Source organism: Nyctereutes procyonoides, unplaced genomic scaffold (genome assembly GCF_905146905.1).
Source record: "Nyctereutes procyonoides isolate TBG_1078 unplaced genomic scaffold, NYPRO_anot_genome, whole genome shotgun sequence".
Classification (NCBI taxonomy): domain Eukaryota; kingdom Metazoa; phylum Chordata; class Mammalia; order Carnivora; family Canidae; genus Nyctereutes; species Nyctereutes procyonoides.
This window is the reverse complement of record NW_026575140.1, coordinates 61,363,642-61,387,510: the sequence shown is the minus strand read 5'-3', so window position 1 is coordinate 61,387,510 and position 23,869 is coordinate 61,363,642. Positions and strand designations below refer to the sequence as shown.

At 43.8% G+C, this 23,869-nt stretch overlaps 1 protein-coding gene across 1 annotated transcript; it reads left to right on the top strand.

Moving 5' to 3' along the window:
* Positions 1–18,590: 18,590 nt before the first annotated feature.
* LOC129497287 (heterogeneous nuclear ribonucleoprotein M-like) lies at positions 18,591–20,859 on the top strand. Its single transcript, XM_055306077.1, is given in 3 exon segments — positions 18,591–19,055; positions 19,173–19,473; positions 19,476–20,859. Coding segments are annotated over 3 exon segments (2,061 nt in total). The 3' UTR covers positions 20,771–20,859.
* Positions 20,860–23,869: the final 3,010 nt, after the last annotated feature.

Below are 23,869 nucleotides of genomic sequence, written 5' to 3'. Positions count from 1 at the left end.
TAACTTATATGGGGAGAAATATTAGATTAACAGCAGACCTCTCCACAGAGACCTGGGAGGCCAGAAAGGGCTGGCAGGATACATTCAGGGTCATAAATGAGAAGAACATGCAGCCAAGAATACTTTATCCAGCAAGGCTCTCATTCATAAGAGGAGAGATAAAGAGCTTCCAAGATAGGCAGAAACTGAAAGAATATGTGACCACCAAACCAACTCTCTGAGAACTATTAAGGGGAACCCTGTAAAAGGAAGAGGAAGCCCAAAGAAACAATCCACAAAAACAGGGACTGAATAGGTATTATGATGACACTAAATTCATATCTTTCAGTGGTAACTCTGAACATGAATGGGCTTAACAATCCCATCAAAAGACACAGTATTTAAGACTGGATAAAAAAGCAAGACCCATCTATTTGCTATCTACAAGAGACTCATTTTAGACCTAAGAATACCCAGCCTGAAAATGAAAGGTTGGAGAACCATTTACCATTCAAATGACCCTCAAAAGAAAGCTGGGGTAGCAATCTTCATATCAGATAAATTAAATTTTATCCCAAAGACTGTAGTAAGAGATGAAGAGGGACATTATATCATACTTAAAGGATCTATCCAACAAGAAGACCTAACAATAATGAATACTTATGCCCCTAATGTAGGAGCTGCCAAGTATATCAATTAATAATCAAGTAAAGACATATTTAGATAATAATACACTAATAATAGTCTCGAGACTTCAATGTGGCACTTTCTGCAAATGACAGATATTCTAAGCATAGCATCACCAAAGAAACTAGCTTTAGATGATACACTGGACTGATGGATTTCACACATATATACAGAACTTTGCATCCAAATGCAGCTGAATACACATTCTTAAGTGCACATGAAACTTTTTCCAGAATAGACCACATACTGAGTCACAAATCTGGTCTCAACCAATACCAAAAGATTGGGACTGTCCCCTGCATATCTTCAGACCACAACGCTTTTAAACTAGAACTCAATCACAAGAAGAATTTTGGAAGAAACTCAAACACCTGGAGGTTAAAGAGCATCCTGCTAAAAGATGAATGGGCCAACCAGGAAATTAGAGAAGAATTAAAAAGATTCATGAAAACTAATGAAAATGAAGATACAACTGTTCTAAATCTTTGGGATACAGCAAAAGCAGTCCTAAGAGGGAAATACGTCACAATACAAGCATCCCTCAAAAAATTGGAAAAAACTCAAATACACAAGCTAACCTCGCACCTAAAGGAACTGAAGAAAGAACAGCAAATAAAACCTACACCAATCAGAAGAGAGATTATTGAGTTCTGCTTGAACCTTTATTGAGACCAGAAGAACTGTGAAACAGATCAACAAAACCAGGAGTTGGTTATTTGAAAGAATTAATAAGATACATAAACCCCTAGCCAGCCTTATTAAAATGAAAAAAGACTCAAATTAATAAAATCATGAATGAAAGAGATCACAACCAATACCAAGGAAATACAAACGATTTTAAAAACATATTATGAGCAGCTATATGCCAATAAATTAGGCAATCTGGAAGAAATGGATGCATTTCTGGAAAACCACAAACTACCAAAACTGGAACAGGAACAAACAGAAAACCTGAACAGGCTAATAACCAGCAAAGAAATAGAAGAAGTCACCAAAAACTTCCCAAGACACAAAAGTCCAGGGCCAGATGGCTTCCCAGGGGAATTCTATCAAACGTTTAGAGAAGAAACAATACCTATTCTACTAAAGTTGTTCTGAAGGATAGAAAGGGATGGAATACTTCCAAACTCATTTTAAGGCCAGCATCATCTTAATTCCAAAACCAGACAAAGACCCCACCAGAAAGGAGAATTATAGACCAATATCCTTGGTGAACATAGATGCAAAAATTCTCAACAAGATACTAGTCAATAGGATCCAACAGTACCTTAAGAAGATTATTCATCAGCACCAACTGAGATTTATCTGTGGGATGCAAGGGTGGTTCAGCACTTGTAAAACAATCAACGTGATAAATCATATCAACAAGAGAAAAAACAAGAACCATATGATCCACTCAATAGATGCAGAGAAAGCATTTGACAAAATACAGCATCCATTCCTGATCAAAACTCTTCAGAGTGTAAGGATAGAGAGAACATTCCTCAGCATCTTAAAAGCCATCTATAAAAGCCCACCACAAACATCCTTCTCAATGGGGAAACACTGAGAGCCTTTCCCCTAAGATCAGGAACACGACAGGGATGTCCACTCTCACCACTGCTATTCAACATAGTACTGCAAGTCCTAGCCTCAGCAACCAGGCAACAAAAAGAAATAAAAGGCATTCAAATTGGCAAAGAAATCAAACTCTCCCTCTCACAGATTACATGATACTCTACATAGGAAACCCAAAAGACTCCACCCCAAGATAGCTAGAACTCATACAGCAATTCGGCAGTGTGGCAGGATACAAAATCAAAGCCCAGAAATCACTGGCATTTCTATACACTAACAATGAGACTGAAGAAAGAGAAATTAAGGAGTCAATCTCATTTACAATTCCACCCAAAGGCATAAGATACCTGGGAATAAATCTAACCAAAGAGATAAAGGATCTATACCTTAAAAACTACAGACACTTCTGAAAGAAACTGAGGAAGACACAAAGAGATGGAAAAATATTCCATGCTCATGGATTGGAAGAATTAATATTGTGAAAATGTCTATGCTATCCAGGGCAATTTACACGTTCAATGCAATCCCTATCAAAATACCATGGACTTTCTTCAGGGAGTTGGAACAAATCATCTTAAGATTTTTGTGGAATCAGAAAAGACCCCGAATAGCCAGGGGAATATTAAAAAAGAAAACCAGAGCCAGGGGCATCACAATACTGGATTTCAGGTTGTACTACAAAGCTGTGGTCATCAAGACAGTGTGGTAGTGGCACAAAACCAGACACATAGATCAGCGGAACAGAATAGAGAACCCAGAAATGGGCCCTCAACTCTATGGTCAAGTAATATTTGACAAAGCAGGAAAGATTATCCACTGGAAAAAGGATAGTCTCTTCAATAAATGGTGCTGGGAAAATTGGACAGCCACGTGCAGAAGAATGAAACTGGACTGTTCTCTCACACCATACACAAAGATAAACTCAAAATGTAGAAAGATCTAAATGTGAGACAAGATTCCATCAAAATCCTAGAGGAGAACACAGGCAACACCCTTTCTGAACTTGGCCACAGCAACTTCTTGCAAGATACATCTACGAAGGCAAGGGAAACAAAAGCAAAAATGAATTATTGGGACTTCATCAAGATAAGAAGCTTCTGCACAGCCAAAGAAACAGTCAACAAACTAAAAGACAACCTACAGAATGGGAGAAGATAGTTGTAAATGACATATCAGATAATGGGCTAATATCCGAGATCTGTAAAGCACTTATTAAACTCAAGAGCAAAGAAACAATCCAATCATGAAATGGGAAAAACACATGAACAGACATTTCACCAAAGAAGACATAGACATGACCAACAAGCACATGGGAAAATGCTCCACATCACTTGCCATTAGGGAAATACAAATCAAAACCACAATGAGATACCACCTCACACCAGTGAGAACGGTGAAAATTAAGAAGATGGGAAACAACAAATGATGGAGAGGATGTGGAGAAAGGGGAACCCACTTGCACTGTTGGTGGGAATGTGAACTGGTACAGCCACTCTGGAAAACTGTGGAGGTTCCTCAAAGAGTTAAAAATAGAGCTACCCAAAACACAGCAATTGCACTACTGGGGATTTATCCCAAAGATACAGATGCAGTGAAGAACCGAGATACCTGCACCCCAATGTTTACAGCAGCATTGTCCACAATAGCCAAACTGTGGAAGGAGCCTTGGCGTCCATTAACATATGGATGGATAAAGATGTGGTCTATGTATACAATGAAATATTCCTCAGTCATCAGAAAGGACGAATACCCACCATTTGCTTCCATGTGGATAGAACTAGAGGGTATTAAACTGAGTCAAGTAAGTCAATCAGAGAAGGACAGTCATTATATGGTGTCACTCATATGAGGAATATAAAAATAGTGAAAGGTATTATAGGTGAAAGGAGAGAAAATGAGTGGGGAGAAATCAGAGAGGGTGACCGAACATGAGAGACTCCTAACTCTGGGAAACGAACAAGGGGTGGTGGAAGGGGAAGTGGGTGATGGGCACTGAGGGGGGCACTTGATGGGATGAGCACTGGGTGTTCTATGTTGGCAATAGAATTCCAATTAAAAAATGTACCGAAAAAAAGGAAACGAGAATCTCAAATGGAGGAGTGCCACAGAGGAGGAAGCGTTCCTGGTGAGGCCTTTCCATTCCCAAAATCATAAGGTAGGAGGGTGGTTGGTGTCTTTGAAGAAATCTACAGGCTAATCTGTCCCCTTGGATGCCTTAGATCTCACATACCTTCCATGGTTTGAGTGGCTTGTCCAGAGACATGGTGGCAATGGCATCTTAACTAGAGAATTACATTTTGCACCTTGACACATAATATGCTGTATAGTTAACTGATGTATAGCAACTACCTAGGACAATAGCAAATAATGCCAAAGGAAGTTTTGTCTATGCATGGTTTGTTTCATGAGTGGAGTTTTGAACCAAAACTTTAGCTGTGATTTCTAAGTAAACCTCATAGCTGTGAACACAACACCCAAGTCTGGACTGATCTTAGCAATTCTCTTAAAAAGAGTGTTTTGGTTTTCTTTAATGTTGAGAGCTTACCATGATTTCCCCCTGCAGCTGAATAGTCAAACATGTTTCTGCCTCCCTTTTATGTGCTGGGTAGGCATCCGAAGTAAATGAGAAGTGGTGTAGGAATCCTTAGGGTATGTGCGACAGTTGGAAGCCATTTGGCACTTAATTAAAAGTCAATTATGAGTTCTAAGAGCATCTAAAACCAACTAATAATTGCAATCTGAAGTGGGTGAGAAAGGCATGATAAGCATTTCTGCTGAGATTAATCATTTGGGATGCGATTTTTAAGATAGGACTCAAAAATCAATAATAAAAAAAAAGTTAGCCCCAATTCCCTTCTCAGTGTCCCAGAAAACAGTCTCATAATGAAACTCCTCCTGACCTTTGGACAAACATGAGGTCCATTCTGAGGGTGGGGTCTCTGAAAGGTGCTCAGAGCCCACCCTCTGCCTCTGTGCATCTACATGGCTCTCTGTTAGGAGCTGTTGTAAGAGTTTGGCACCAGTGACTGTCCCCTATCCTCCGACTTGTTGGCGCTTGCTCAGTCTTGCACCCAGCCTTTGGGACTTGGAAGCTAACTGTTGGACAATTGCTACGTGGATCTGTTCACATGGGAACTTTCCTACAATCTTATCCTTTCAGGCAAGATATTCCCTTTTAATGTGACCTCCTAGAAGTAGCATCCCCTCTAGCTCTTTTTAGTTTCAAAGAAAGGACTCTGCCAAAGTTCCCTTCATCTCCTCCTCTGGCTGATGGGTTAGACGTAGACAATGGTGACAGGAAAGCACTCAGCCTGTCCTGCATGGCTGTCAAGGTGCTGCCTCCAAGCCTCCTGCTTAAACTTCTTCCTGCCTGTCTATGCAGACCTGGTAAAAAGATTGCGGCCAGACCAGACAGGTGTCTGGTTAGTGTGGTATTGTACAGTTGCTTTTAGCAGAATCTTCTGGCCCTGTGTGGGGCATGTACCTGTCTCTATATGGCCCCTCCCCTCCCTGTGGTCTCACACAGTCCGGTCTTCTTCCACTTTTGTATACTGCATTGCAGGCAGATGTAAGGACTACTTGTTCTCAGATGCTGTCATGTTTGTCACACGTCTCTGCTGACCCAATGCTTGCTCCTGCAGGCCCAGCTCCATTGCCACCATGTCTCTGCAGCCTTCTCTGCTTCCAGAACTAAGTTCTGGGTCCTCTACCAACCCTAGAACCTTCTGAGTTGATCTGAGGGTATTTAGCCTTTGCCTTTGAATCTTGTGGCTGCTGGGAGACATTGCCACAAATTGGGTGGTTTCTCTCAGATCTTGGAGACTAAAGTCCAAAATCCACATCAACAAGTTGGAATCAAAGTGTCAGTAGGGACTTGCTTGCTACAGAAACTCTAGGGGAGAAGGTGTGCCACGCTTCGCCAGCCCCTGGTTGCTGCCAGCATCCCTTGGTTCATAGCTCTGTTCTCAGAATCTCTGCCTCTTGTGAAGACCTATGACACTGAGGGCCTACCTGTACAATCCAGGGTGGTCTTTCCATCCCAAGATTCTCAGTCCTATATCAGTCCCAGCCACTCAGTGTTCAGACCCAGGGAGAAGGTCATGGGTATATTTTAGGGCCCATTACCTGTCTACCACACCTTCTGTATGTACATCCTAGCTCCTAATGCCCCCGATCCAAGGCACTATGGGGGGAGTAGAAGTTAAAGGCAAAATTATATCCTAGTTCAAGGGTGTTAACAGCTCATTTTGCACCTGATAGGAGATGAAATTGGGAGCTACCACTCCGTGTTAAACAGTAGGTCTCAGCCATTCAAATAGATGGTGGCTGCAGGACTGGGTCGAGGGTCAAAGCTCCAGTTCTGGGATTCTGGGGAAGTAGGTGTACATGATAAGGGTCACTAAGGAGGGGTTGGGGCTATCAGGGCTGTCTGAAGAATGTGAGTGCTCTGAAGAATCTGGACAATGGCTGCTTATGAGCTGTAAAGTATTCGTCCTAATAACAGGCAGGGGTGGCAGTATATACATTGGGGCAGTATCTGCCTAAGGTGATAACATATTTTTTGGGTGAAATGAATAAGAGTTCTCTTGGTTATTGGGGAAGATATTTTGGGATATAAGGACCAGGGATTGCCCCTCAACACCATGAAGGTCCTGCCTACCTCACGTGCTGTCACTTGGTCTGTGCAGAGATTTTCAGACTATGGATCCATGGGCCCATGTAGTTCTTCCTACCTTTCTGGGACCAACCTTCCACCTCTGATCACAGGAAGGATGGAAGGGGCCAATGCCTGATCCTCCAAATGCTGCTGGAAGACCACTTGATGATTCTCGATGTATTTGCACCATTCTCCTAGAGACTATGGGTTATTCACATTTGTGGATGTGGGTCCGTGAGTGACAACACCACACAACTAAGCAGCAGGGGTAATTGTGCACAAGGAATAGAATGATAAGTCTAAAACAAGACACACAAACTGGGAACTTTCAGAGTTGAGGTCGAATTTTTCAAGTGTTTTAGCATCTGCACTTTTCTAAACAGGCCCCAAATCAGAGCGCAAGCTCGACTATGACTAACTGCTTCATTTTGGTGAAAGGAAGGCTTGTAGGATACGTCATTCCAGGTGGAGAGAGCACATGCCCTTCAGCTGCTACCACACAATTTGGTTGCAGCTCCGTCGGAATCCCCACCCCCCGCCCTTCTCAAATCGCCCCTACATCCTGGAAATTGAAAATACGAATTTCGTGAGATAACATGAGTGCGTTCTTCACCCTGGCTCCACCAGGGTCCCTTTGCCACCACCTCACGGCTTCTCCCCCAAACTCTGAGTCTGTGACCTCCAGACTCCCTGGTTTCAGCCCATCCCACCCATGATTGAAAAGCCTAATAGCAACGTAGGGCAATCTGTTGTGAATCCATTCACAAGCCTCCAGGGACTCCTGAGAATAAATGAAGAACTCCTCTCTCACTTGGGCCTTTAAAGCCATCTTTGCTAAACAGACTATTTCTTCTTTATCACTTTTTTTTTTCCTGGGTCTGTAAGTCCCCTTGTCAGCCAGAAGATACTCCAACCTGCCTTCCGGGTGAGTTAGCCAGCGAATGCTTCCTTTTTTTTTTTTTTAATAATAATAAACTTATTTTTTATTGGTGTTCAATTTGCCAACATACAGAATAACACCCAGTGCTCATCCCGTCAAGTGTCCCCCTCAGTGCTCGCCACCCAGTCACCCCCACCCCCCGCCCTCCTCCCCTTCCACCACCCTTACTTTGTTTCCCAGAGTTAGGAGTCTTCCATGTTCTGTCTCCCTTTCTGATATTTCCCACACATTTCTTCTCCCTTCCCCTCTATTCCCTTTCACTATTATTTATATTCCCCAAATGAATGAGAACATACACTGTTTGTCCTTCTCCGATTGACTTACTTCACTCAGCATAATACCCTCCAGTTCCATCCACGTCGAAGCAAATGGTGGGTATTTGTCGTTTCTAATGGCTGAGGAATATTCCATTGTATACATAGACCACATCTTCTTTATCCATTCATCTTTTGATGGACACCGAGGCTCCTTCCACAGTTTGGCTATTGTGGACATTGCTGCTAGAAACATTGGGGTGCAGGTGTCCCAGCGTTTCATTGCATCTGTATCTTTGGGGTAAATCCCCAGCAGTGCAATGCCAGCGAATGCTTCTTAAAGGAAGAGCTGTGCCTACTCAACTCCCAGCCCTTAGATGCTCTATGTCCTCTGAACACCTGGAGTACCTTGCTGCCTTTATTTACTAAACTGATCTCACTGGAGAATAAAACCTTTAATGTAGTTCCTGCCCGCCCCCCACTCTGCACAGAGCTAGTGCTCAGATCTTATTTAGATGTTCACACAAGGCAAGCTGAATTACATCATTGAAAATGGGCTCTAAGACAATAGAGCACCCCAGAGCTCCTCCCTAATGTTAGACCTTGAACTCTTGAGTGCAGGAGCTGTGCCTAACTTGGCCATTTTGCTGGCTGTCTTCCATCTTGGTACCTGGCATGTGGTGGGCATCCCGCAATGTGTGCTGCATAAAGGAATGAATGACTGGAAGACAACTATGGAAAACAAAAACAGAGAGGCCCCAGAAACACCTCAAGTAAAAGGACACTTGGAGCAACAAAGGATGGGTGTCGGAGGAGTCTCCAAAATGTCCTCAGCCTCTAAGTTTTTATGTTCATTTGCTTGCTCACCATGGAGGTCATGGGGGGAAAGTTCAGTGCTCTAAGTGTGAGCCTGCTGATTGGAGTTTACAGAAAATACCTGGATCAAATTATTTCTGTGCAGCCAGCCTGCTGTGTCTGCAGAAAATCATGGCCTCAAGGGTTCAGGATCCCACTGATGCTGCAAATGGTGCTCCTGGCCCCACTGTAGCCCTTGTTCAACATCACACCATTCTTGCTCTCCTGGAGATTCAGTGCCAAGAGCCATAATAAGCATGGCAGAGAGAGAAGGACATAGAAATCCAAACTTATGACCCTGGGTAAATTTGGGGCACCCTGTGTTGTCTGCGCTTGGATTTTTTAAAAAATTAGATGGAGCAATATCCGGTGAGAAGGAATGGGATCGCTGGGGGATGATAATGGTGAGGGTTAATTTGTTCTGCTATAGGGGGCTAATTAAGCAGACACATTTCACACTGTTACATTTGAAAATAGCTTCTGATTATGCTTTTTTAAAAAAAATCCAAGTAACCACAAGTTTACAAACTGAAACTGACTACCCTGATAGGAACATGTGAACTATTATTTTTTTTTAATTTTTATTTATGATAGTCACAGAGAGAGAGAGGCAGAGACACAGGCAGAGGGAGAAGCAGGCTCCATGCACCAGGAGCCCGATGTGGGATTCGATCCCGGGTCTCCAGGATCGCGCCCTGGGCCAAAGGCAGGCGCCAAACCGCTGCGCCACCCAGGGATCCCCGTGAACTATTAATCAGTGAATCTGAACACCAGTTGTCATGTATCTCTGCAGCATATGGAGTGGTATGTTGTCCACTTGGTATAGAGAAGAGAGGCTAGAGCCATCTGCCCATTTATCCACTGGTGAGGTCCTAAGTACAAGTAACAAGGGCAGAAGATACCATCACCACACTTGAGCAACAGATTACTGCATTAGATGCTTTTATTGGTGCTAAAGAGATAGTGAACAAAATTAAGGTGCTCTGATACCATTTGGGGGTGTCTGGATGGCTCAGTCGACAGATCAGGCAATTCAATCTCAGTGGTGAGAGTTAAGTCCCACATTTGGGTGTAGAACTTATAGACATGTAACCCAAATTGTTTACTATTTTTATTTGGTTATTTTGGCTTCTGTTACAAATCCAGCAAGCAGATCATAATTAGTGAAGGTTTTTAGGTATTAATGAATCTCAGTGTTGGAAATCGAGGTATACTACGAGGCAGCATGTACACATCAGTGAGTAGAACTGTATGAAAAAAGTTAGCAGCGGGCGAGATTGCCTACAGGATGCAATACACCAGGAACAATTCCATTAAGTGACTATTGAACTCTGAAGTAAACATGTCCAATGCCTCCAACACTGGAGAACAGAAATATTAAGACAAATAAGTTGTGTGTTAAAAAAACAAACAAACACCTTGAACAGTGCAAACATTGGGAGGTTGAATCATAAGTTGATTCCTTGGAAACCAGTCTCAAGATGAACTTTGACACACGTGCATGGGTGTGTATACACAACTTAGGCTGATTCTATGTGATGCCAAACAAACAGCAGAAATATGAAAAATAATCTGAATAAAGAATAAATGATTGGCGCTCATAGTTGAGGCCAGTTCAGTGGTCATCACCAGAACAGTTTCTTCAGGGAGGATTGTGTGGAATCCTTAAACAGGAATCTTTAAATACCTGCTCCATCCCAGAGCTTCAGAGCATATGATGGATCTGACGAAGGTTTGCTCCAGGGTCAAGGGGATGGACCCAGGCTTACCAGGGACCCTCAAACCTACTTGAATTTATTTTCCTTGAAGAAATAGTTGGGGTCATTCTCAGCTATTTTTTGCACATAAGGCATTCTGTACATATTCTGAAGCAATGCCATCTTTAAAGTTGAACATGATAGAAACCTGATATCTCTCATTTCTAGAACATGTCTTTGGAAGATTTCTAGGTATGAACTGGCTTTCCAGTCTGAATGGCAAATTAAAATCCAAGAAAATGTTTATGTGGCCTGACCTCCTAAATTTAGCTAATCCTATGCCAAGTGACATAGTTTATGCTTCTGGTAGCCCATCTCTCAGAATGGCTTCCCAGCAAGCTGAGCATCCTGGTCTTCATGCTCTTGTGTGGTCCCCTTGCATGACTCGGGGCTGTCCCTGTAGGACCAATAGGCTAATGGAAGGGAGGGGAGGCCTGAAGAAGCCTTGGAGTCTGTGCCTCAGTCTCTTGAAACACTCATTCTGGTGGGAGTCAGCCCCATTTGAGAAGCCTGACTACATAGAGATTGTCCTGATAGGAAGCCCACACTAGGCTTGGTGGCATGGAGGAAGAGTCCTGGCTACCCCCAGTTACTGCAGCCATCCTAGCCTGGGGCCAGATATGTGACTAGGGAGCCGTTTTGACAGTCTTGCCTAGTACAATAGTTATGGCTTGAGCCACCTCAATAATGTCTAAATGCCCACTTGAGGGGCCCCGGATCACAACCCCTCAGCTGAGCCTACTCTACCAGCAGAATAATGTGCTAAGGTAACTTACTGTACAAAAACAGATGATCAGTACAATACCACTGTAATCTATGGCATAAAAGCCATAGGTTACTCACTAGAAACAAGATATGAAAATGTCAAAATTCTTCATTCTAGAAATGTAAGGCAATCCTTAAGGTTTAAAAATCCCTTTAATATATATTACTTAGCTATCGTAATGACCTTAAGAGTATCTTTTTTCCCATTATGGACTGAATGCTTATCCCCCTCCCCTCACCCCAATCCACATGAAGTCCTAATCCCCACTGGGATGGTATTTAGTTAGAGGTAGGGCCCTTGGGAGGTGATTGTCATGAGGGTGGAGCCCCCATGAATGGGACTGGGATGATCCCTGTGTGCTGAGGGCACAGCAAGAAGACAACCATCTGCAAGCCAGGAAGAGGGCCTCACCAGGAAATAGACTGGCCAGCCCTTGGTCTTGGACATCTCAGCCTCCCCACTTGCTCAAGCCGCCAAGGCTATAGTGTCTTCATTAGAGCAGCCCAAACAAATGCACTTCTCATTGAAGTAAAATTAACTGACCAGGGGAACTGTGAGTCATCTGTAAAAAGCAAGTTTTCAAGCCTTGTTTCTCCAACCTCAAATACTACCTTTTTTTTTTTTTTAAACTTTTAGTCAACTCGACCTTTCCCACTCAAGATTCTAGTAAACTTTTTAGACTGTATAAATAAAAATAGGGATCCCTGGGTGGCACAGCGGTTTAGCGCCTGCCTTTGGCCCAGGGCATGATCCTGGAGACCTGGGATCGAGTCCCACGTCGGGTTCCCGGTGCATGGAGCCTGCTTCTCCCTCTGCCTATGTCTCTGCCTCTCTCTCTCTCTCTGTGTGTGTGTGACTATCATAAAAATAAATAAATATAAATAAATAAACATGGCATTCCATTAATCCTTCATCGTTTCAATAGAATAGCTACTATTTACTGAACCTTGTATGATTCAGCTCTACCTAAGTGCTCTGAGTGCTTGACCTTTTAATAAACCTTGAAGGAATCCTGTAAGGTAGAAATACCTCCATCCCCTTCATCATCTTCCCCACATCACCGATGGAGAAACTAAGGCACAGAAGTATTAAAGAAGTCAGTCAGGAGCTATTAGAAATATCCGACAATCTAAGGTTTGGATGCTGGCGATATGACCTAAGAGCCCTGACCATTATCCGTATATGACGTTTCCTTTCACTGAGCATGGTGAGCACTCTAAACATTGGAACTGTCCCATCTTACACCTGGTACATGGACAGGAGCCTCAGACTGGAATGGGTGTGTCCTGCAGCTCATTGTTTTTGGATTTCCTCCTCCAGCATCCCATTTTGTAGACCTGTTCACCATTCACACACTCATCCAGCAAATATGGATCTCATGCTTCATGCCAAGCTCCTGGATGGGTTGGCAGCAGCTGTGGGCTGGGTGTCTGCATGAGGGTCCCATCCACTCCAATGTATACACACATCCAGCTCTATGATGTCTCAACCAGCCTCCCCCACTCCTGCCATCTGAATACCTCCTTCCAGTACGTACAAAGCACTTTACATCCAGCATTTTATTGCTCCTTAAAGTATTAAGTGGTCATTATTGATTCCTCATTTAAAGGGGAGAGAATTCAAGGTCTACTTTTTCATTCAAACATCTCCATCAAAACCTTTCCTCCCCCATTGCTGTGACCTACTGACCTCCTGCCATCAGCCATGAGCCTGCCCCAAGGAATTTGATATTCATAACAAAGTACCAAAGCTTGCAAGTAGTTTGCTTCAAAAAAAAAAAAAATGGCTAGCCTTCCAAGTTCTCTCTAGAAGTACCTGCTTTTGTTTTGTTCTAAAGATTTTATTGAGAGCTTGAGCAGGGTAGGGAGGGGAGGAGCAGAGGAAGAGGGAGCAGACTCCCTGCTGACCCAGGTCTCTGATCCCAGGACCCTGAGATGCTTCACTGATGGAGCCACCCCCGTTGCCCCTGCATTTGTTTGCTTCTAGTAGAAACCTAAAGTGCTTGGGCTTGTAAGTGCTTTGTGTCGTCCAACAGGAACCCTCTCTATGCCTTGGCTGAGTGGAAGCTGCCATCAGCAATGAAGACCCAGCTAAAGGCCACAGTGTGAGAAACTGTCAGAACCAGGTCCTTAATTCCCTAGTCCTGGATTACCATGTTTTAGGTCCAAGTGTCTTCCTTGGATGCTTCACCTATGCCTTGAAGAGTCTGCCCAGAGACCAGTTTTCAGCAAGGGGAGCCAGTGAGGGGGGGGAGTCTGCTTAAGCTGCCTGGCCACACCTCAGAAATGCTGCTTGCAGGGCCCAGGCTCACAGCTGGGTCAGCCAGGAGCCTCCCAGCTCCTCCTTGCTAACCATCTCCGAAGATCACATATCCCTGTGTAATTCTTCACAATTTCAAAGCAAAGAGAAAAAGCGCAGCCTATCACTTGTCAAAATGCCTTGTGACCATTTCTAGGCACTCAGAGGGAGGAGAAAGCGCTGTTGTCTCCCTACAGCTAGACGTGGTGTCAGATGTGATTGCCCTGGAGGGTTCCAGGCAAAGCCAGGAGCAGCCCTCAGGGTGGAGGCTTCTCCGGGACCCTGGCTCATTTACATTCTGCTAATTTACTGAGACAGAGAGAAGTCTGGCAGCTAACAAGACAGCTCTTGATGCTGGAGTATTTGCTTAAATGAAAACCTGCCAGTCTGGTTTTTCAAGGAAAAATAGGCTTCTAAAGACAGAATAATATTATGGATGTTTAAATTCCTACGTTTTAAAGTGTGAAAGTGGTTATAAAACATCTTAATTAAATCAGTTTCCCTGCAAAGGACTGAGCAATGGATTTCGGCTCCTGAAAGGCTAGCATTAAATTTAGTGCCTCTTGAAGAAGTGAAGTCTTTGACACCACACTGGGACATCTGCAGGTTTGGTTGCAAATGTGAATTATTTGTGCAGAAGGCCTGAGGAATGCTTGTTGTAACTTAAGCAGTTTTAGATCTACAAAGAGCAAATGACTAGGAAGGATGAGCTCCCCCATTGTCAGGCGCTGTGGCTTGGAGCTCAGACGCAGGGGGAGGGGGGGGAGGTTTGCTTTATTATATCCTTTATCTTTCTGACCAAAGTATAAAGAGGATTCTGAACTGACTAGTATGTTTATGCAGAACCAGCAAGCTAGGAGAACAAACCAATGAAGAGATCTTCGTTTTAGTCTCAATAAATAGAAAAGACAGGAGATGCTGAGTGTTTATAGGCAAGCTCTCAAGGCTTTTTGAAAAAACAAATTGAAAGCAAGATGCTTTGCCTGGTATAATGGCCTTTGCGTTTGGGAAGAATTTCCTGGAACCACGTTCTCATTGACTCTGGCCCATTGGACTAGAAGCTGGTCTGTGATGTCCATGTCTGCTTCCTGGAATCCATACCCAGAGCTACCTCCTAAGGCCCAGTGCCAAGACCATGGAGCTGAGAATCCTTAATCTGGAGCCTTCTGGTTGTATAGGAAGCAGGAAACTCAGAGGGGACTCGACAGCTGTCTGTAACTGAGAGTTGTGCTACTGCTTGGTGACCGGTGTGCAAACGGAGGGTGCAGTGGGGTGTCAGACTGTCTTTGTGGCTCCATCCAGGTCCCTTGCCCAGGGCACAGCCAATCAGTGAGAAGTCAGGGCTGCTGGGGTGGTGGTTGGTAGTGAAAAAGAATAGGTTATTGAGTACTTTCTGTGGGCCAGGCACTGGGCGAGTGTTTTGCATTCATCACCTGCAGTCCTTACTTCAACTTCTGTGCTATGTATCCTCATTAACGTCCCCAAGAGAAAACAGGGGACAAAGGCTAAAGAACTTCTCCAGAATTACAGTAGATACACAGCAAAGACTAGATCTGACTCCATGCACAGACTCTATAACCTTCAGAGTGCCGGGCATGGAATACCACTCCCAGGTGTTCACAGTCAAGCAGAAAGAAGCAAAATACCCTGCAAAGAGAAGGATGGCTCACCTTAGAGGTCACAGATTGAGATGCATACAGGCTGGGGAGCCTCTTGATTTCAGTTCAGGTTATGATCTCTGGGTCATGAGGTTGAGCCCCACGTCGGGGGTCCATGCTAGGTGTGGAGCCTGCTTAGATTCTCCTTCTCCTTCTGCCCCTCCCCTCCCCTCTTTCTACCACCCTCTTTATCTGAAATCCATAGAAAATATACAAGGCTGGTACCAAGGGATAGATCTCAAAGCCAGTTTGCAAAATGTTCAAGTGCTTGATGTAATGGCATCTTACCTCAATCATGTGGCCTTTCAGAGGTGGCTGCTTGTGGGTGGAAAACCCATGCCCCACACAGAGGATTAAGTGTCATCAGAGAGAGGTAGGTTATTACACAGGCCTTTAGAGCCTCTGGGGGCAGTGATCCCTCTCTAGGTCCTTTTCTTCCTCTTCTCCAGAAAGCAAATAGCCCAGATACTCACAGGCAAAAGGAAAAATGCCTGGAGATCAAGTGCATATTCCTTACAAAAAAATGGAATCAGACTGGGATCTTAGATCTCTCTGGGTGCTCAAGAAGATTAAACTTCTGAGGCGAAAGGCTTGAATTCCCTTCTCCCCTCGATGTGTGGCCTTACATCATGTGAACAGCCACTAGGCAATTTACCTGTTCTTTGAGCTGCTGATTTTGCTTATTAACTAGAGATAATGTCACTGTGACAATTACCAAAAATACTTGATGTCAACAGGATAGTATTTAATTTTCATGGCCTTTCTATCCGCTGGGTCCCCAAACTATTACCCATCCTGTGTTTTGACCTACAAGACTAGTTGATTATATATTCCACATTCCTTCCACCTATTTTCCCCTTATATAAGCAATAATACGGCATTTATTTTGCCTATCTAGCAATGGCCTTAACCCCAGAAATATCCCTTTGTTGGACTCAGCCAGCTGCTCCTGTCACTCATCGTTAGTGAGGCTCTAGTGCTTAGCACAGGGTGCCGGGTACTAAGCACCTCCTTTGCACACTCCGACCATCAGCAATAGCAACTAGAATCCATGAAGGTCTCTAACTTTTCATCTTTAGAATCTTTCTGTGGGTTAGCCTAACATATGAAAGCCAATTCACAGTGTATCTAATTTCTATCTAACTACCTCAAGCCCCACAAAATCCGGAAACCCCAAAGCTCAAGGTCCTGGGCAGCAGCAGTGAGTCTGCCATCTGTTTCCTGCTTTTACAGTTATCAGCACTTCTCTCGAATAAGGTGGCCTGCCTTTAGAGTTTGCCCCAAAGAGAGCACAGCAGGTGCATCTAATAAACTAAACAAATGAGACTCTAAAGTATGCAGCATGATTTTCTCATTAAATGAGTATTTTACTAGGTATCTTCAATCAAACTACTTTGGCTGCCCTAGAATGATCAACGGACTTTGATATTAAAAGCTAGATTTAGTTACTGAACTTCATTTTCCTCTCATATTTCTTGAAGGTGCCCATGATGGAGTATCTGTCAGAGGTCTCCTTACAACTGAATTTAGCACTTAAACATAGTAACGTACATATCCATCCCACTGTGAGCACATCAAGGGCCAGAACTTTATCTTTTTGTATCTTCATTGTAAGAATAAATGTTAATTGGTTAAATGGACGAAAGGTTTTATATCCACTTTGAAACTAATCTCATCCTTTGACTCTTCTTGTTAAGTTCAAAAATGTATATTTGAAGTCCTTTTCCTATTTCTAAGCACTGAAAGCATGACAGTTCTGTAAAGGAAGGAAGAAGGACTGCAAGTCAGGAAACTTGGACACAATCCCACCTAAATCATGACACTCTCTTCAGTGACTGCAGACTACTGACCTTTTTCAGAATTCCTAGTGTACTTGGAGATAGTATCACTCAGTTTAGTAGAGAATTCAGCAATAACTTTTTGTATGTGCTACCTTGTCTTTTGAACTAGGCTACAAATGCCCAGAGCAGATAATGCAGCAATACCTGGTGAGTAATGAGTTAGGGTGACCCGGTCTTCCTGATTTTAACATTGGAAGTCCCCCTGTTCCAGAAAACCCTTGAGTTTTCTGAATCAGAAACCAGGACAGAGGGCAGTGGGTCACTCCAATAGTGGATGGAATGTTTAGTTGGCCAAATGACTAATCTTATTCTATTGATCGACTATGAAGAGTTAGTCTTCCTCCCCTGCCACATGTGGTGTAGGAAAGCCTTACAAACATGCAAGCAGCTACTTTAATAATGACAATTATTAGTGAGTTTTATATTGAATAAAAACATTTACTTTTAGCCAGACATGACCTGCAGATTTGGGTTGGCTCATCTCTAGGCATTCTTGGTTATAATGGAACTTGGGAAATCATGTGACCAAACTTGGATCAAACAGAGCCTAAGATGAAATGAAGAGACCAAGGTTTCAACAAAATTGTAGAAAGACCTTATCAACCTCACCTTATTTCCCCAAAGCCTGTGTTTGTCTGTCCCTGCTCCTGGACCAAAGTGTGTGCTTTGGGGCTACATCCGAATCTCAGACCACAACTTCTATTTTATTGGGCTTTCTTTTGCACTCAAAGTAGCTGCATTTTGAGGTGACTTAGGTAAATTGAGTAGTTCATATTTATCTACAGGTAACCTATAGTAGTTCAAACTTATTCCTATGACTTATTCATAGAAACTATATTTTCTGTTCTAAAAGGAAACTAAGTCCTGGCAGCTGCCATTTGCCATTCACCTATAGTGGGAAAGCTTTATCCTTCCAAGATTCCATCTTTCTACCTGATTATACTACTATATAAGACTTGAAGAATTTTCCTGCTCTCCATAGAGCTGCTTACAAGCCAGTGTAGAAACAAGATGGATGCTAGTATTCCTCTAAGTAGTAAGTGGACCACCTGCTTCCAAAATTACTATGGGTGCTTGTGAACAGATCCACCTTAGAGCTCTGCTTCTGAAACTGCAGAAGTAGAACCTGGACAGCCACAATGCAACAACCCACCCCCCACATGACCCTTCTGCACCATGAGTTTTGAGCATTATATGAGAGGCTAGAGAAGATCCTAGGCAGCAGGCCAGAGATGCTAATGATTTGCCATCTCTCCCCACCTGAATATCCATTCCATGAGTGAAAGAACTTGGCCTTGTACACTATGGCATTTCCAGACACAAAGCCCAGAGACGGAGAAAATGGCGGCAGGGGTCGAAGCGGCGGCCGAGGTGGCGACAACGGAGACCAAAATGGAGGAGGAGAGCATGCCAAGCGGCAACTGGGCTCCGGGCCCGAAGGGTGAAGGAGAGCGACCTACTCAGAATGAGAAGAGGAAGGAGAAAAACATAAAAAGAGGAGGCAATCGCTTTGAGCCATATGCCAATCCAACTAAAAGATACAGAGCCTTCATTACAAACATACCTTTTGATGTGAAATGGCAGTCACTTAAAGACCTGGTTAAAGAAAAAGTTGGTGAGGTAACATATGTGGAGCTCTTAACGGACGCTGAAGGAAAGTCAAGGGGATGTGCCGTTGTTGAACTCAAGATGGAAGAAAGCATGAAAAAAGCTGCCGAAGTTCTAAACAAGCATAGTCTGAGTGGAAGACCACTGAAAGTCAAAGAAGATCCTGATGGTGAACATGCCAGGAGAGCAATGCAAAAGGTGATGGCTACGACCGGTGGGATGGGTATGGGACCAGGTGGCCCAGGAATGATTAATATCCCACCCAGTATCCTAAATAATCCTAACATCCCAAATGAGATTATCCATGCATTACAGACTGGAAGACTTGGAAGCACGGTATTTGTAGCAAATCTGGATTATAAAGTTGGCTGGAAGAAGCTGAAGGAAGTTTTTAGTATGGCTGGTGTGGTGGTCCGAGCAGACATTCTTGAGGATAAAGATGGAAAAAGTCGTGGAATAGGCACTGTTACTTTTGAACAGTCCATTGAAGCTGTGCAAGCCATATCTATGTTTAATGGTCAACTGCTATTTGATAGACCAATGCACGTGAAAATGGATGAAAGGGCCTTACCAAAAGGAGATTTTTTCCCTCCTGAGCGTCCACAGCAACTTCCCCATGACTTGGTGGTATTGGCATGGGGTTAGGCCCAGGAGGACAGCCTATTGATGCCAATCACCTGAATAAAGGCATTGACATGGGAAACATAGGACCCGCAGGAATGGGAATGGAAGGCATAGGATTTAGAATAAATAAAATGGGAGGCATGGAGGGACCTTTTGGTGGCGGTATGGAAAACATGGGTCGATTTGGATCTGGGATGAACATGGGCAGAATAAATGAAATCCTAAGTAATGCACTGAAGAGAGGAGAGATCATTGCAAAGCAGGGAGGAGGTGGAGGTGGAGGCAGTGTCCCTGGGATCGAGAGGATGGGCCCTGGCATTGACCGCATTGGGGGTGCCGGCATGGAGCGCATGGGCGCAGGCCTGGGCCATGGCATGGATCGTGTGGGCTCCGAGCTTGAGCGCATGGGCCTGGTCATGGACCGCATGGGCTCAGTTGAGCGCATGGGCTCTGGCATCGAGCACATGGGCCCACTGGGCCTTGACCACATGGCCTCCAGCATCGAGCGCATGGGCCAGACCATGGAGCGCATCGGCTCTGGCGTGGAGCGCATGGGTGCCGGCATGGGCTTTGGCCTTGAGCACATGGCCGCGCCCATCGACCGTGTGGGCCAGACCATTGAGCGCATGGGCTCTGGTGTAGAGCGTATGGGCCCTGCCATCGAGCGCATGGGCCTGAGCATGGAGCGCATGGTGCCCGCAGGCATGGGGGCTGGCCTGGAGTGCATGGGCCCTGTGATGGATCGCATGGCCACCGGCCTGGAGCGCATGGGCGCCAACAACCTGGAGTGAATGGGCCTAGAGCGAATGGGCGCCAACAGTCTTGAGCGCATGGGCCTGGAGCGCATGGGCGCCAACAGCCTGGAGCGCATGGGTCCTGCCATGGGTCCAGCCCTAGGCGCTGGCATTGAGCGTATGGGCCTGGCCATGGGTGGCGGTGGTGGTGCCAGCTTTGACCGCGCCATCGAGATGTTGCGTGGCAACTTTGGGGGAAGCTTCGCAGGTTCCTTTGGCGGAGCTGGAGCCCATGCTCCTGGGGTGGCCAGGAAGGCCTGCCAGATATTTGTGAGAAATGTCCCATTTGATTTTACATGGAAGATGCTAGAAGACAAATTCAACGAATGTGGCCACGTGCTGTATGCCGACATCAAGATGGAGAACAGGTAGTCCAAGGGGTGCGGTGTGGTTAAGTTTGAGTCGCCAGAGGTGGCTGAGAGAGCCTGCCGGATGATGAATGGGATGAAGCTGAGTGGCCGAGAGATTGATGTTCGAATTGATAGAAATGCTTAAGCAGTTGCCTTTTTTAAACATCGATACCAGACCTCTGAATTTGTATTTTTTCTTGTTAACCATTTTAATTTGTTGGATGGATGTATAAAGATGTTTAAAAAATTCAGTTGCTTTTTGGGGTAATTTGAATTACTTTTTTAATGACCGGGTTCCATTTGACTGTTTGCATTGAGATTGCAATGTGCGCAATTTTTTTTTGTAGTTGTGGCATCTTGTTGACATCGAATATGACTTTGATAATAAATACCAGTTCCTGAAAAAAAAAAAAACTATGGCATTTCCAGTGCCTAGAATGGAAGCTGATACAAATACTTGGTGAATAAATGAATCCTATTATAATTCCCTGAGAAGTGTGACACATCCAGAGTTTCTAGAAATGTCCATCTAATCACCATAACCATATTATAATTTGATAACAATTATTATAGAATCAAAATTATTCTCCTGCTCCTCTATCTTCAGATGATTGAAACATGAATTTGAATTTCTAATGGCCTTATTCTAGCAATTAGTTGAGTAGAGTTTACCTTGATAATTGCCAACACACTTTGACCTTTTGTATCTTAAGGTTGAACCTGAGAGAAACTTGAAATTGTTTAGTTTATGAACCATGTGTCCACCATTCCTCATTTACAGAAATGTCCACAGGACAGGCTGTGGAAAAAGCAGCTTTAAGTGACAAACTCTACTGTGCCGTAGTTGCCAACTTAGCATATGGCAATGTTCTCCCCAGATGCCTGGGTCCCACTTCAAAATTCAGATTTAATTGCTGGGGTGTAGTGAGGGCATCAAGATTCTTCCCGGGTGATGCTAACATGCAGCCAAACCAGCTAACCTTTATGCATGTTGAGTTCCCATGTCTCATAACCATATTATATAGTCTTCATCTGTGTTTGGGCTACTTTAGCAAAATAGCACAATTTGGGTGGCTTATAAACAATGAAAACCTCATTTCTCACATTTCTGGAGGCTGAGAAGTCCATCACTGAGGTGCTGGCAGATGAGATGACTGGTGAGAGCTGCCTCTTGTTTCATAGATGGCTGTTTTGTTCCTGTGTCATCACATAGTGGAGGAGGGAAGAAATGGTCTTACAGAAGGAATGATTCTGTTGCTGAGGGCTACCTCCTCACCTAATCCCTTCCAAAGACCCAACTCCCAAAACCACTCCCATAGGGTTTAGGTTTTAACATAAGGAGTCTGGGGGTGATGCAAATAATGAAGCCATTGCTGCTTCTCTCATAAAGCCTATCACTTGTTCTGCACCATTTCACAATGATCTGGTTTTCAATACTGAACATTTTCACCCTAAAAATACTCAACATTCACATACTATGTTAATTTGAAATCATGACTAACTTGTAATCACAGGCAGAGTTTCTACTGAGATGTGTGGGGAAACATGAAGATTAACAATTTTCCAGCCCTTATTCCAATGAATATTGAAAAATCTAAGAAAAACCTGCTTGAGTCCTTTGTCCTTTTTAAAAGAAAAGGAGCAAGTCTGATTCGTTTGCCAAGATATGTATCCTTGAACTTAGCCTGATCAAACCCTGAATCCTCTAACAAGAGAATACTCAGTGCCTTCCTGAATAAATAAGATGTGCCCCAAAAATGCTCACGTATCTTCTGCTAGTCTTAGTGCAACTGTTGGCTTCATGTAGAACACACATAGGAGGATGCACAAAGTATCTTAACTACAATTTTATGAAGCTTTTATAAAAAAGAAAACTTATAACGTCAGAATGATAAACTTCAGGGAGCTGTTGCAAATGCCTGTGATCATGAAACAATGACTGTTGTGACCTAGAACACAAATGATGGCCACTGATCTACTTAAGGATAGCAGAGACTGAGGAACTCTGGGACTCACACAGCTCTCGATTTATTCTTAACCATTCATTTTGTGGTTGCCTCCTTCCCCTTCCTTCCTGCCCTAGTGAGCTAATCAATCAGCAAAGAATACAAGTCAGATCCTTTGCAAAATTTGGATTCTTTTGCCTGAAGGCTCACATTATCAGGAACATACTGGCCACTTCATGCTTCACACTCTTGCCACACTTTTCCCAGAAGCACAATGGCTGAGCACCCTGACTCCTTGTGCCATAAGGCATTGCACTACATAATCTTTGATCTGCAGAGGAAACTGAGAAAACTAAAGATACTTCATTGTATTTGCCCCAGAACTTACCTCTTAACTTTCTATTTCAGGGTAGAGTTTAGAGCTGGAAGAATAGAACTACTTAATCCTTCATGAGGTGAATGTAGATATATATATTATATATATAATATAAAACATGGTTTGAATTATGTAGGCAACTCCTTTTGACCTAGCTGTTGGCATTGATCAGTTAATTTTCCATCATTGCGAAGAAGCATGGAGCTATGTTTCCTTACCTTCTGGTTAGAACAAGGAGTAAGCTGTAAACAGTAATCCCTGACCTTCTGCAGATCCCTAAGCACAAGAATCCTTTGAACAATTGAATAGTGATGAGATACCCTTCAATGAGTGTATTCAGAAGCATCTAGTGATACTGAAGTTTGCCTCTGTAGATATTAAAAATGACTTCTAAAATTAACTTTTATATAGTAAGCATTAAAGAGAAAGCAATACAAGTAATCAATTCAACTCTCTGGAGTTTTCAGATTAGAAAGTTACTATGATCTCACATATGGAACTTAAGAAACAGGGCCATAGAAGGGAAGGAAAACTAAATCAGAGGAAGACAAACCACGAGACTCTTACTCTGTCCCCCCACCCTCCCTCCAGTAACCATGTTTCCTAGGGTTATCTGGGTGATGGGCATGAGCCGGAGGGGGGGGGGCATGTGATGTGATGAACACTGGGTGTTCTATGCAACTGATGAATCACTAAACTCTACTCTGAAACAAAACAAATTTTCTATCTCTACTTGAGGACCTTCCACCCTGAAGATCCCACTTCAAAGTCTGAGAGCCACAAATAGATCAGGGTCAGCCAACCATGACCAGTGCAGTGCTATTGACTGCTTCCAAGTGAGGGGGCCCACAAGTGGGAAAACGAAATCTCAGTAGGGACAACAGAGGTATGTGGAGGCATGGGAGCCAGTTCTCCCCATGCG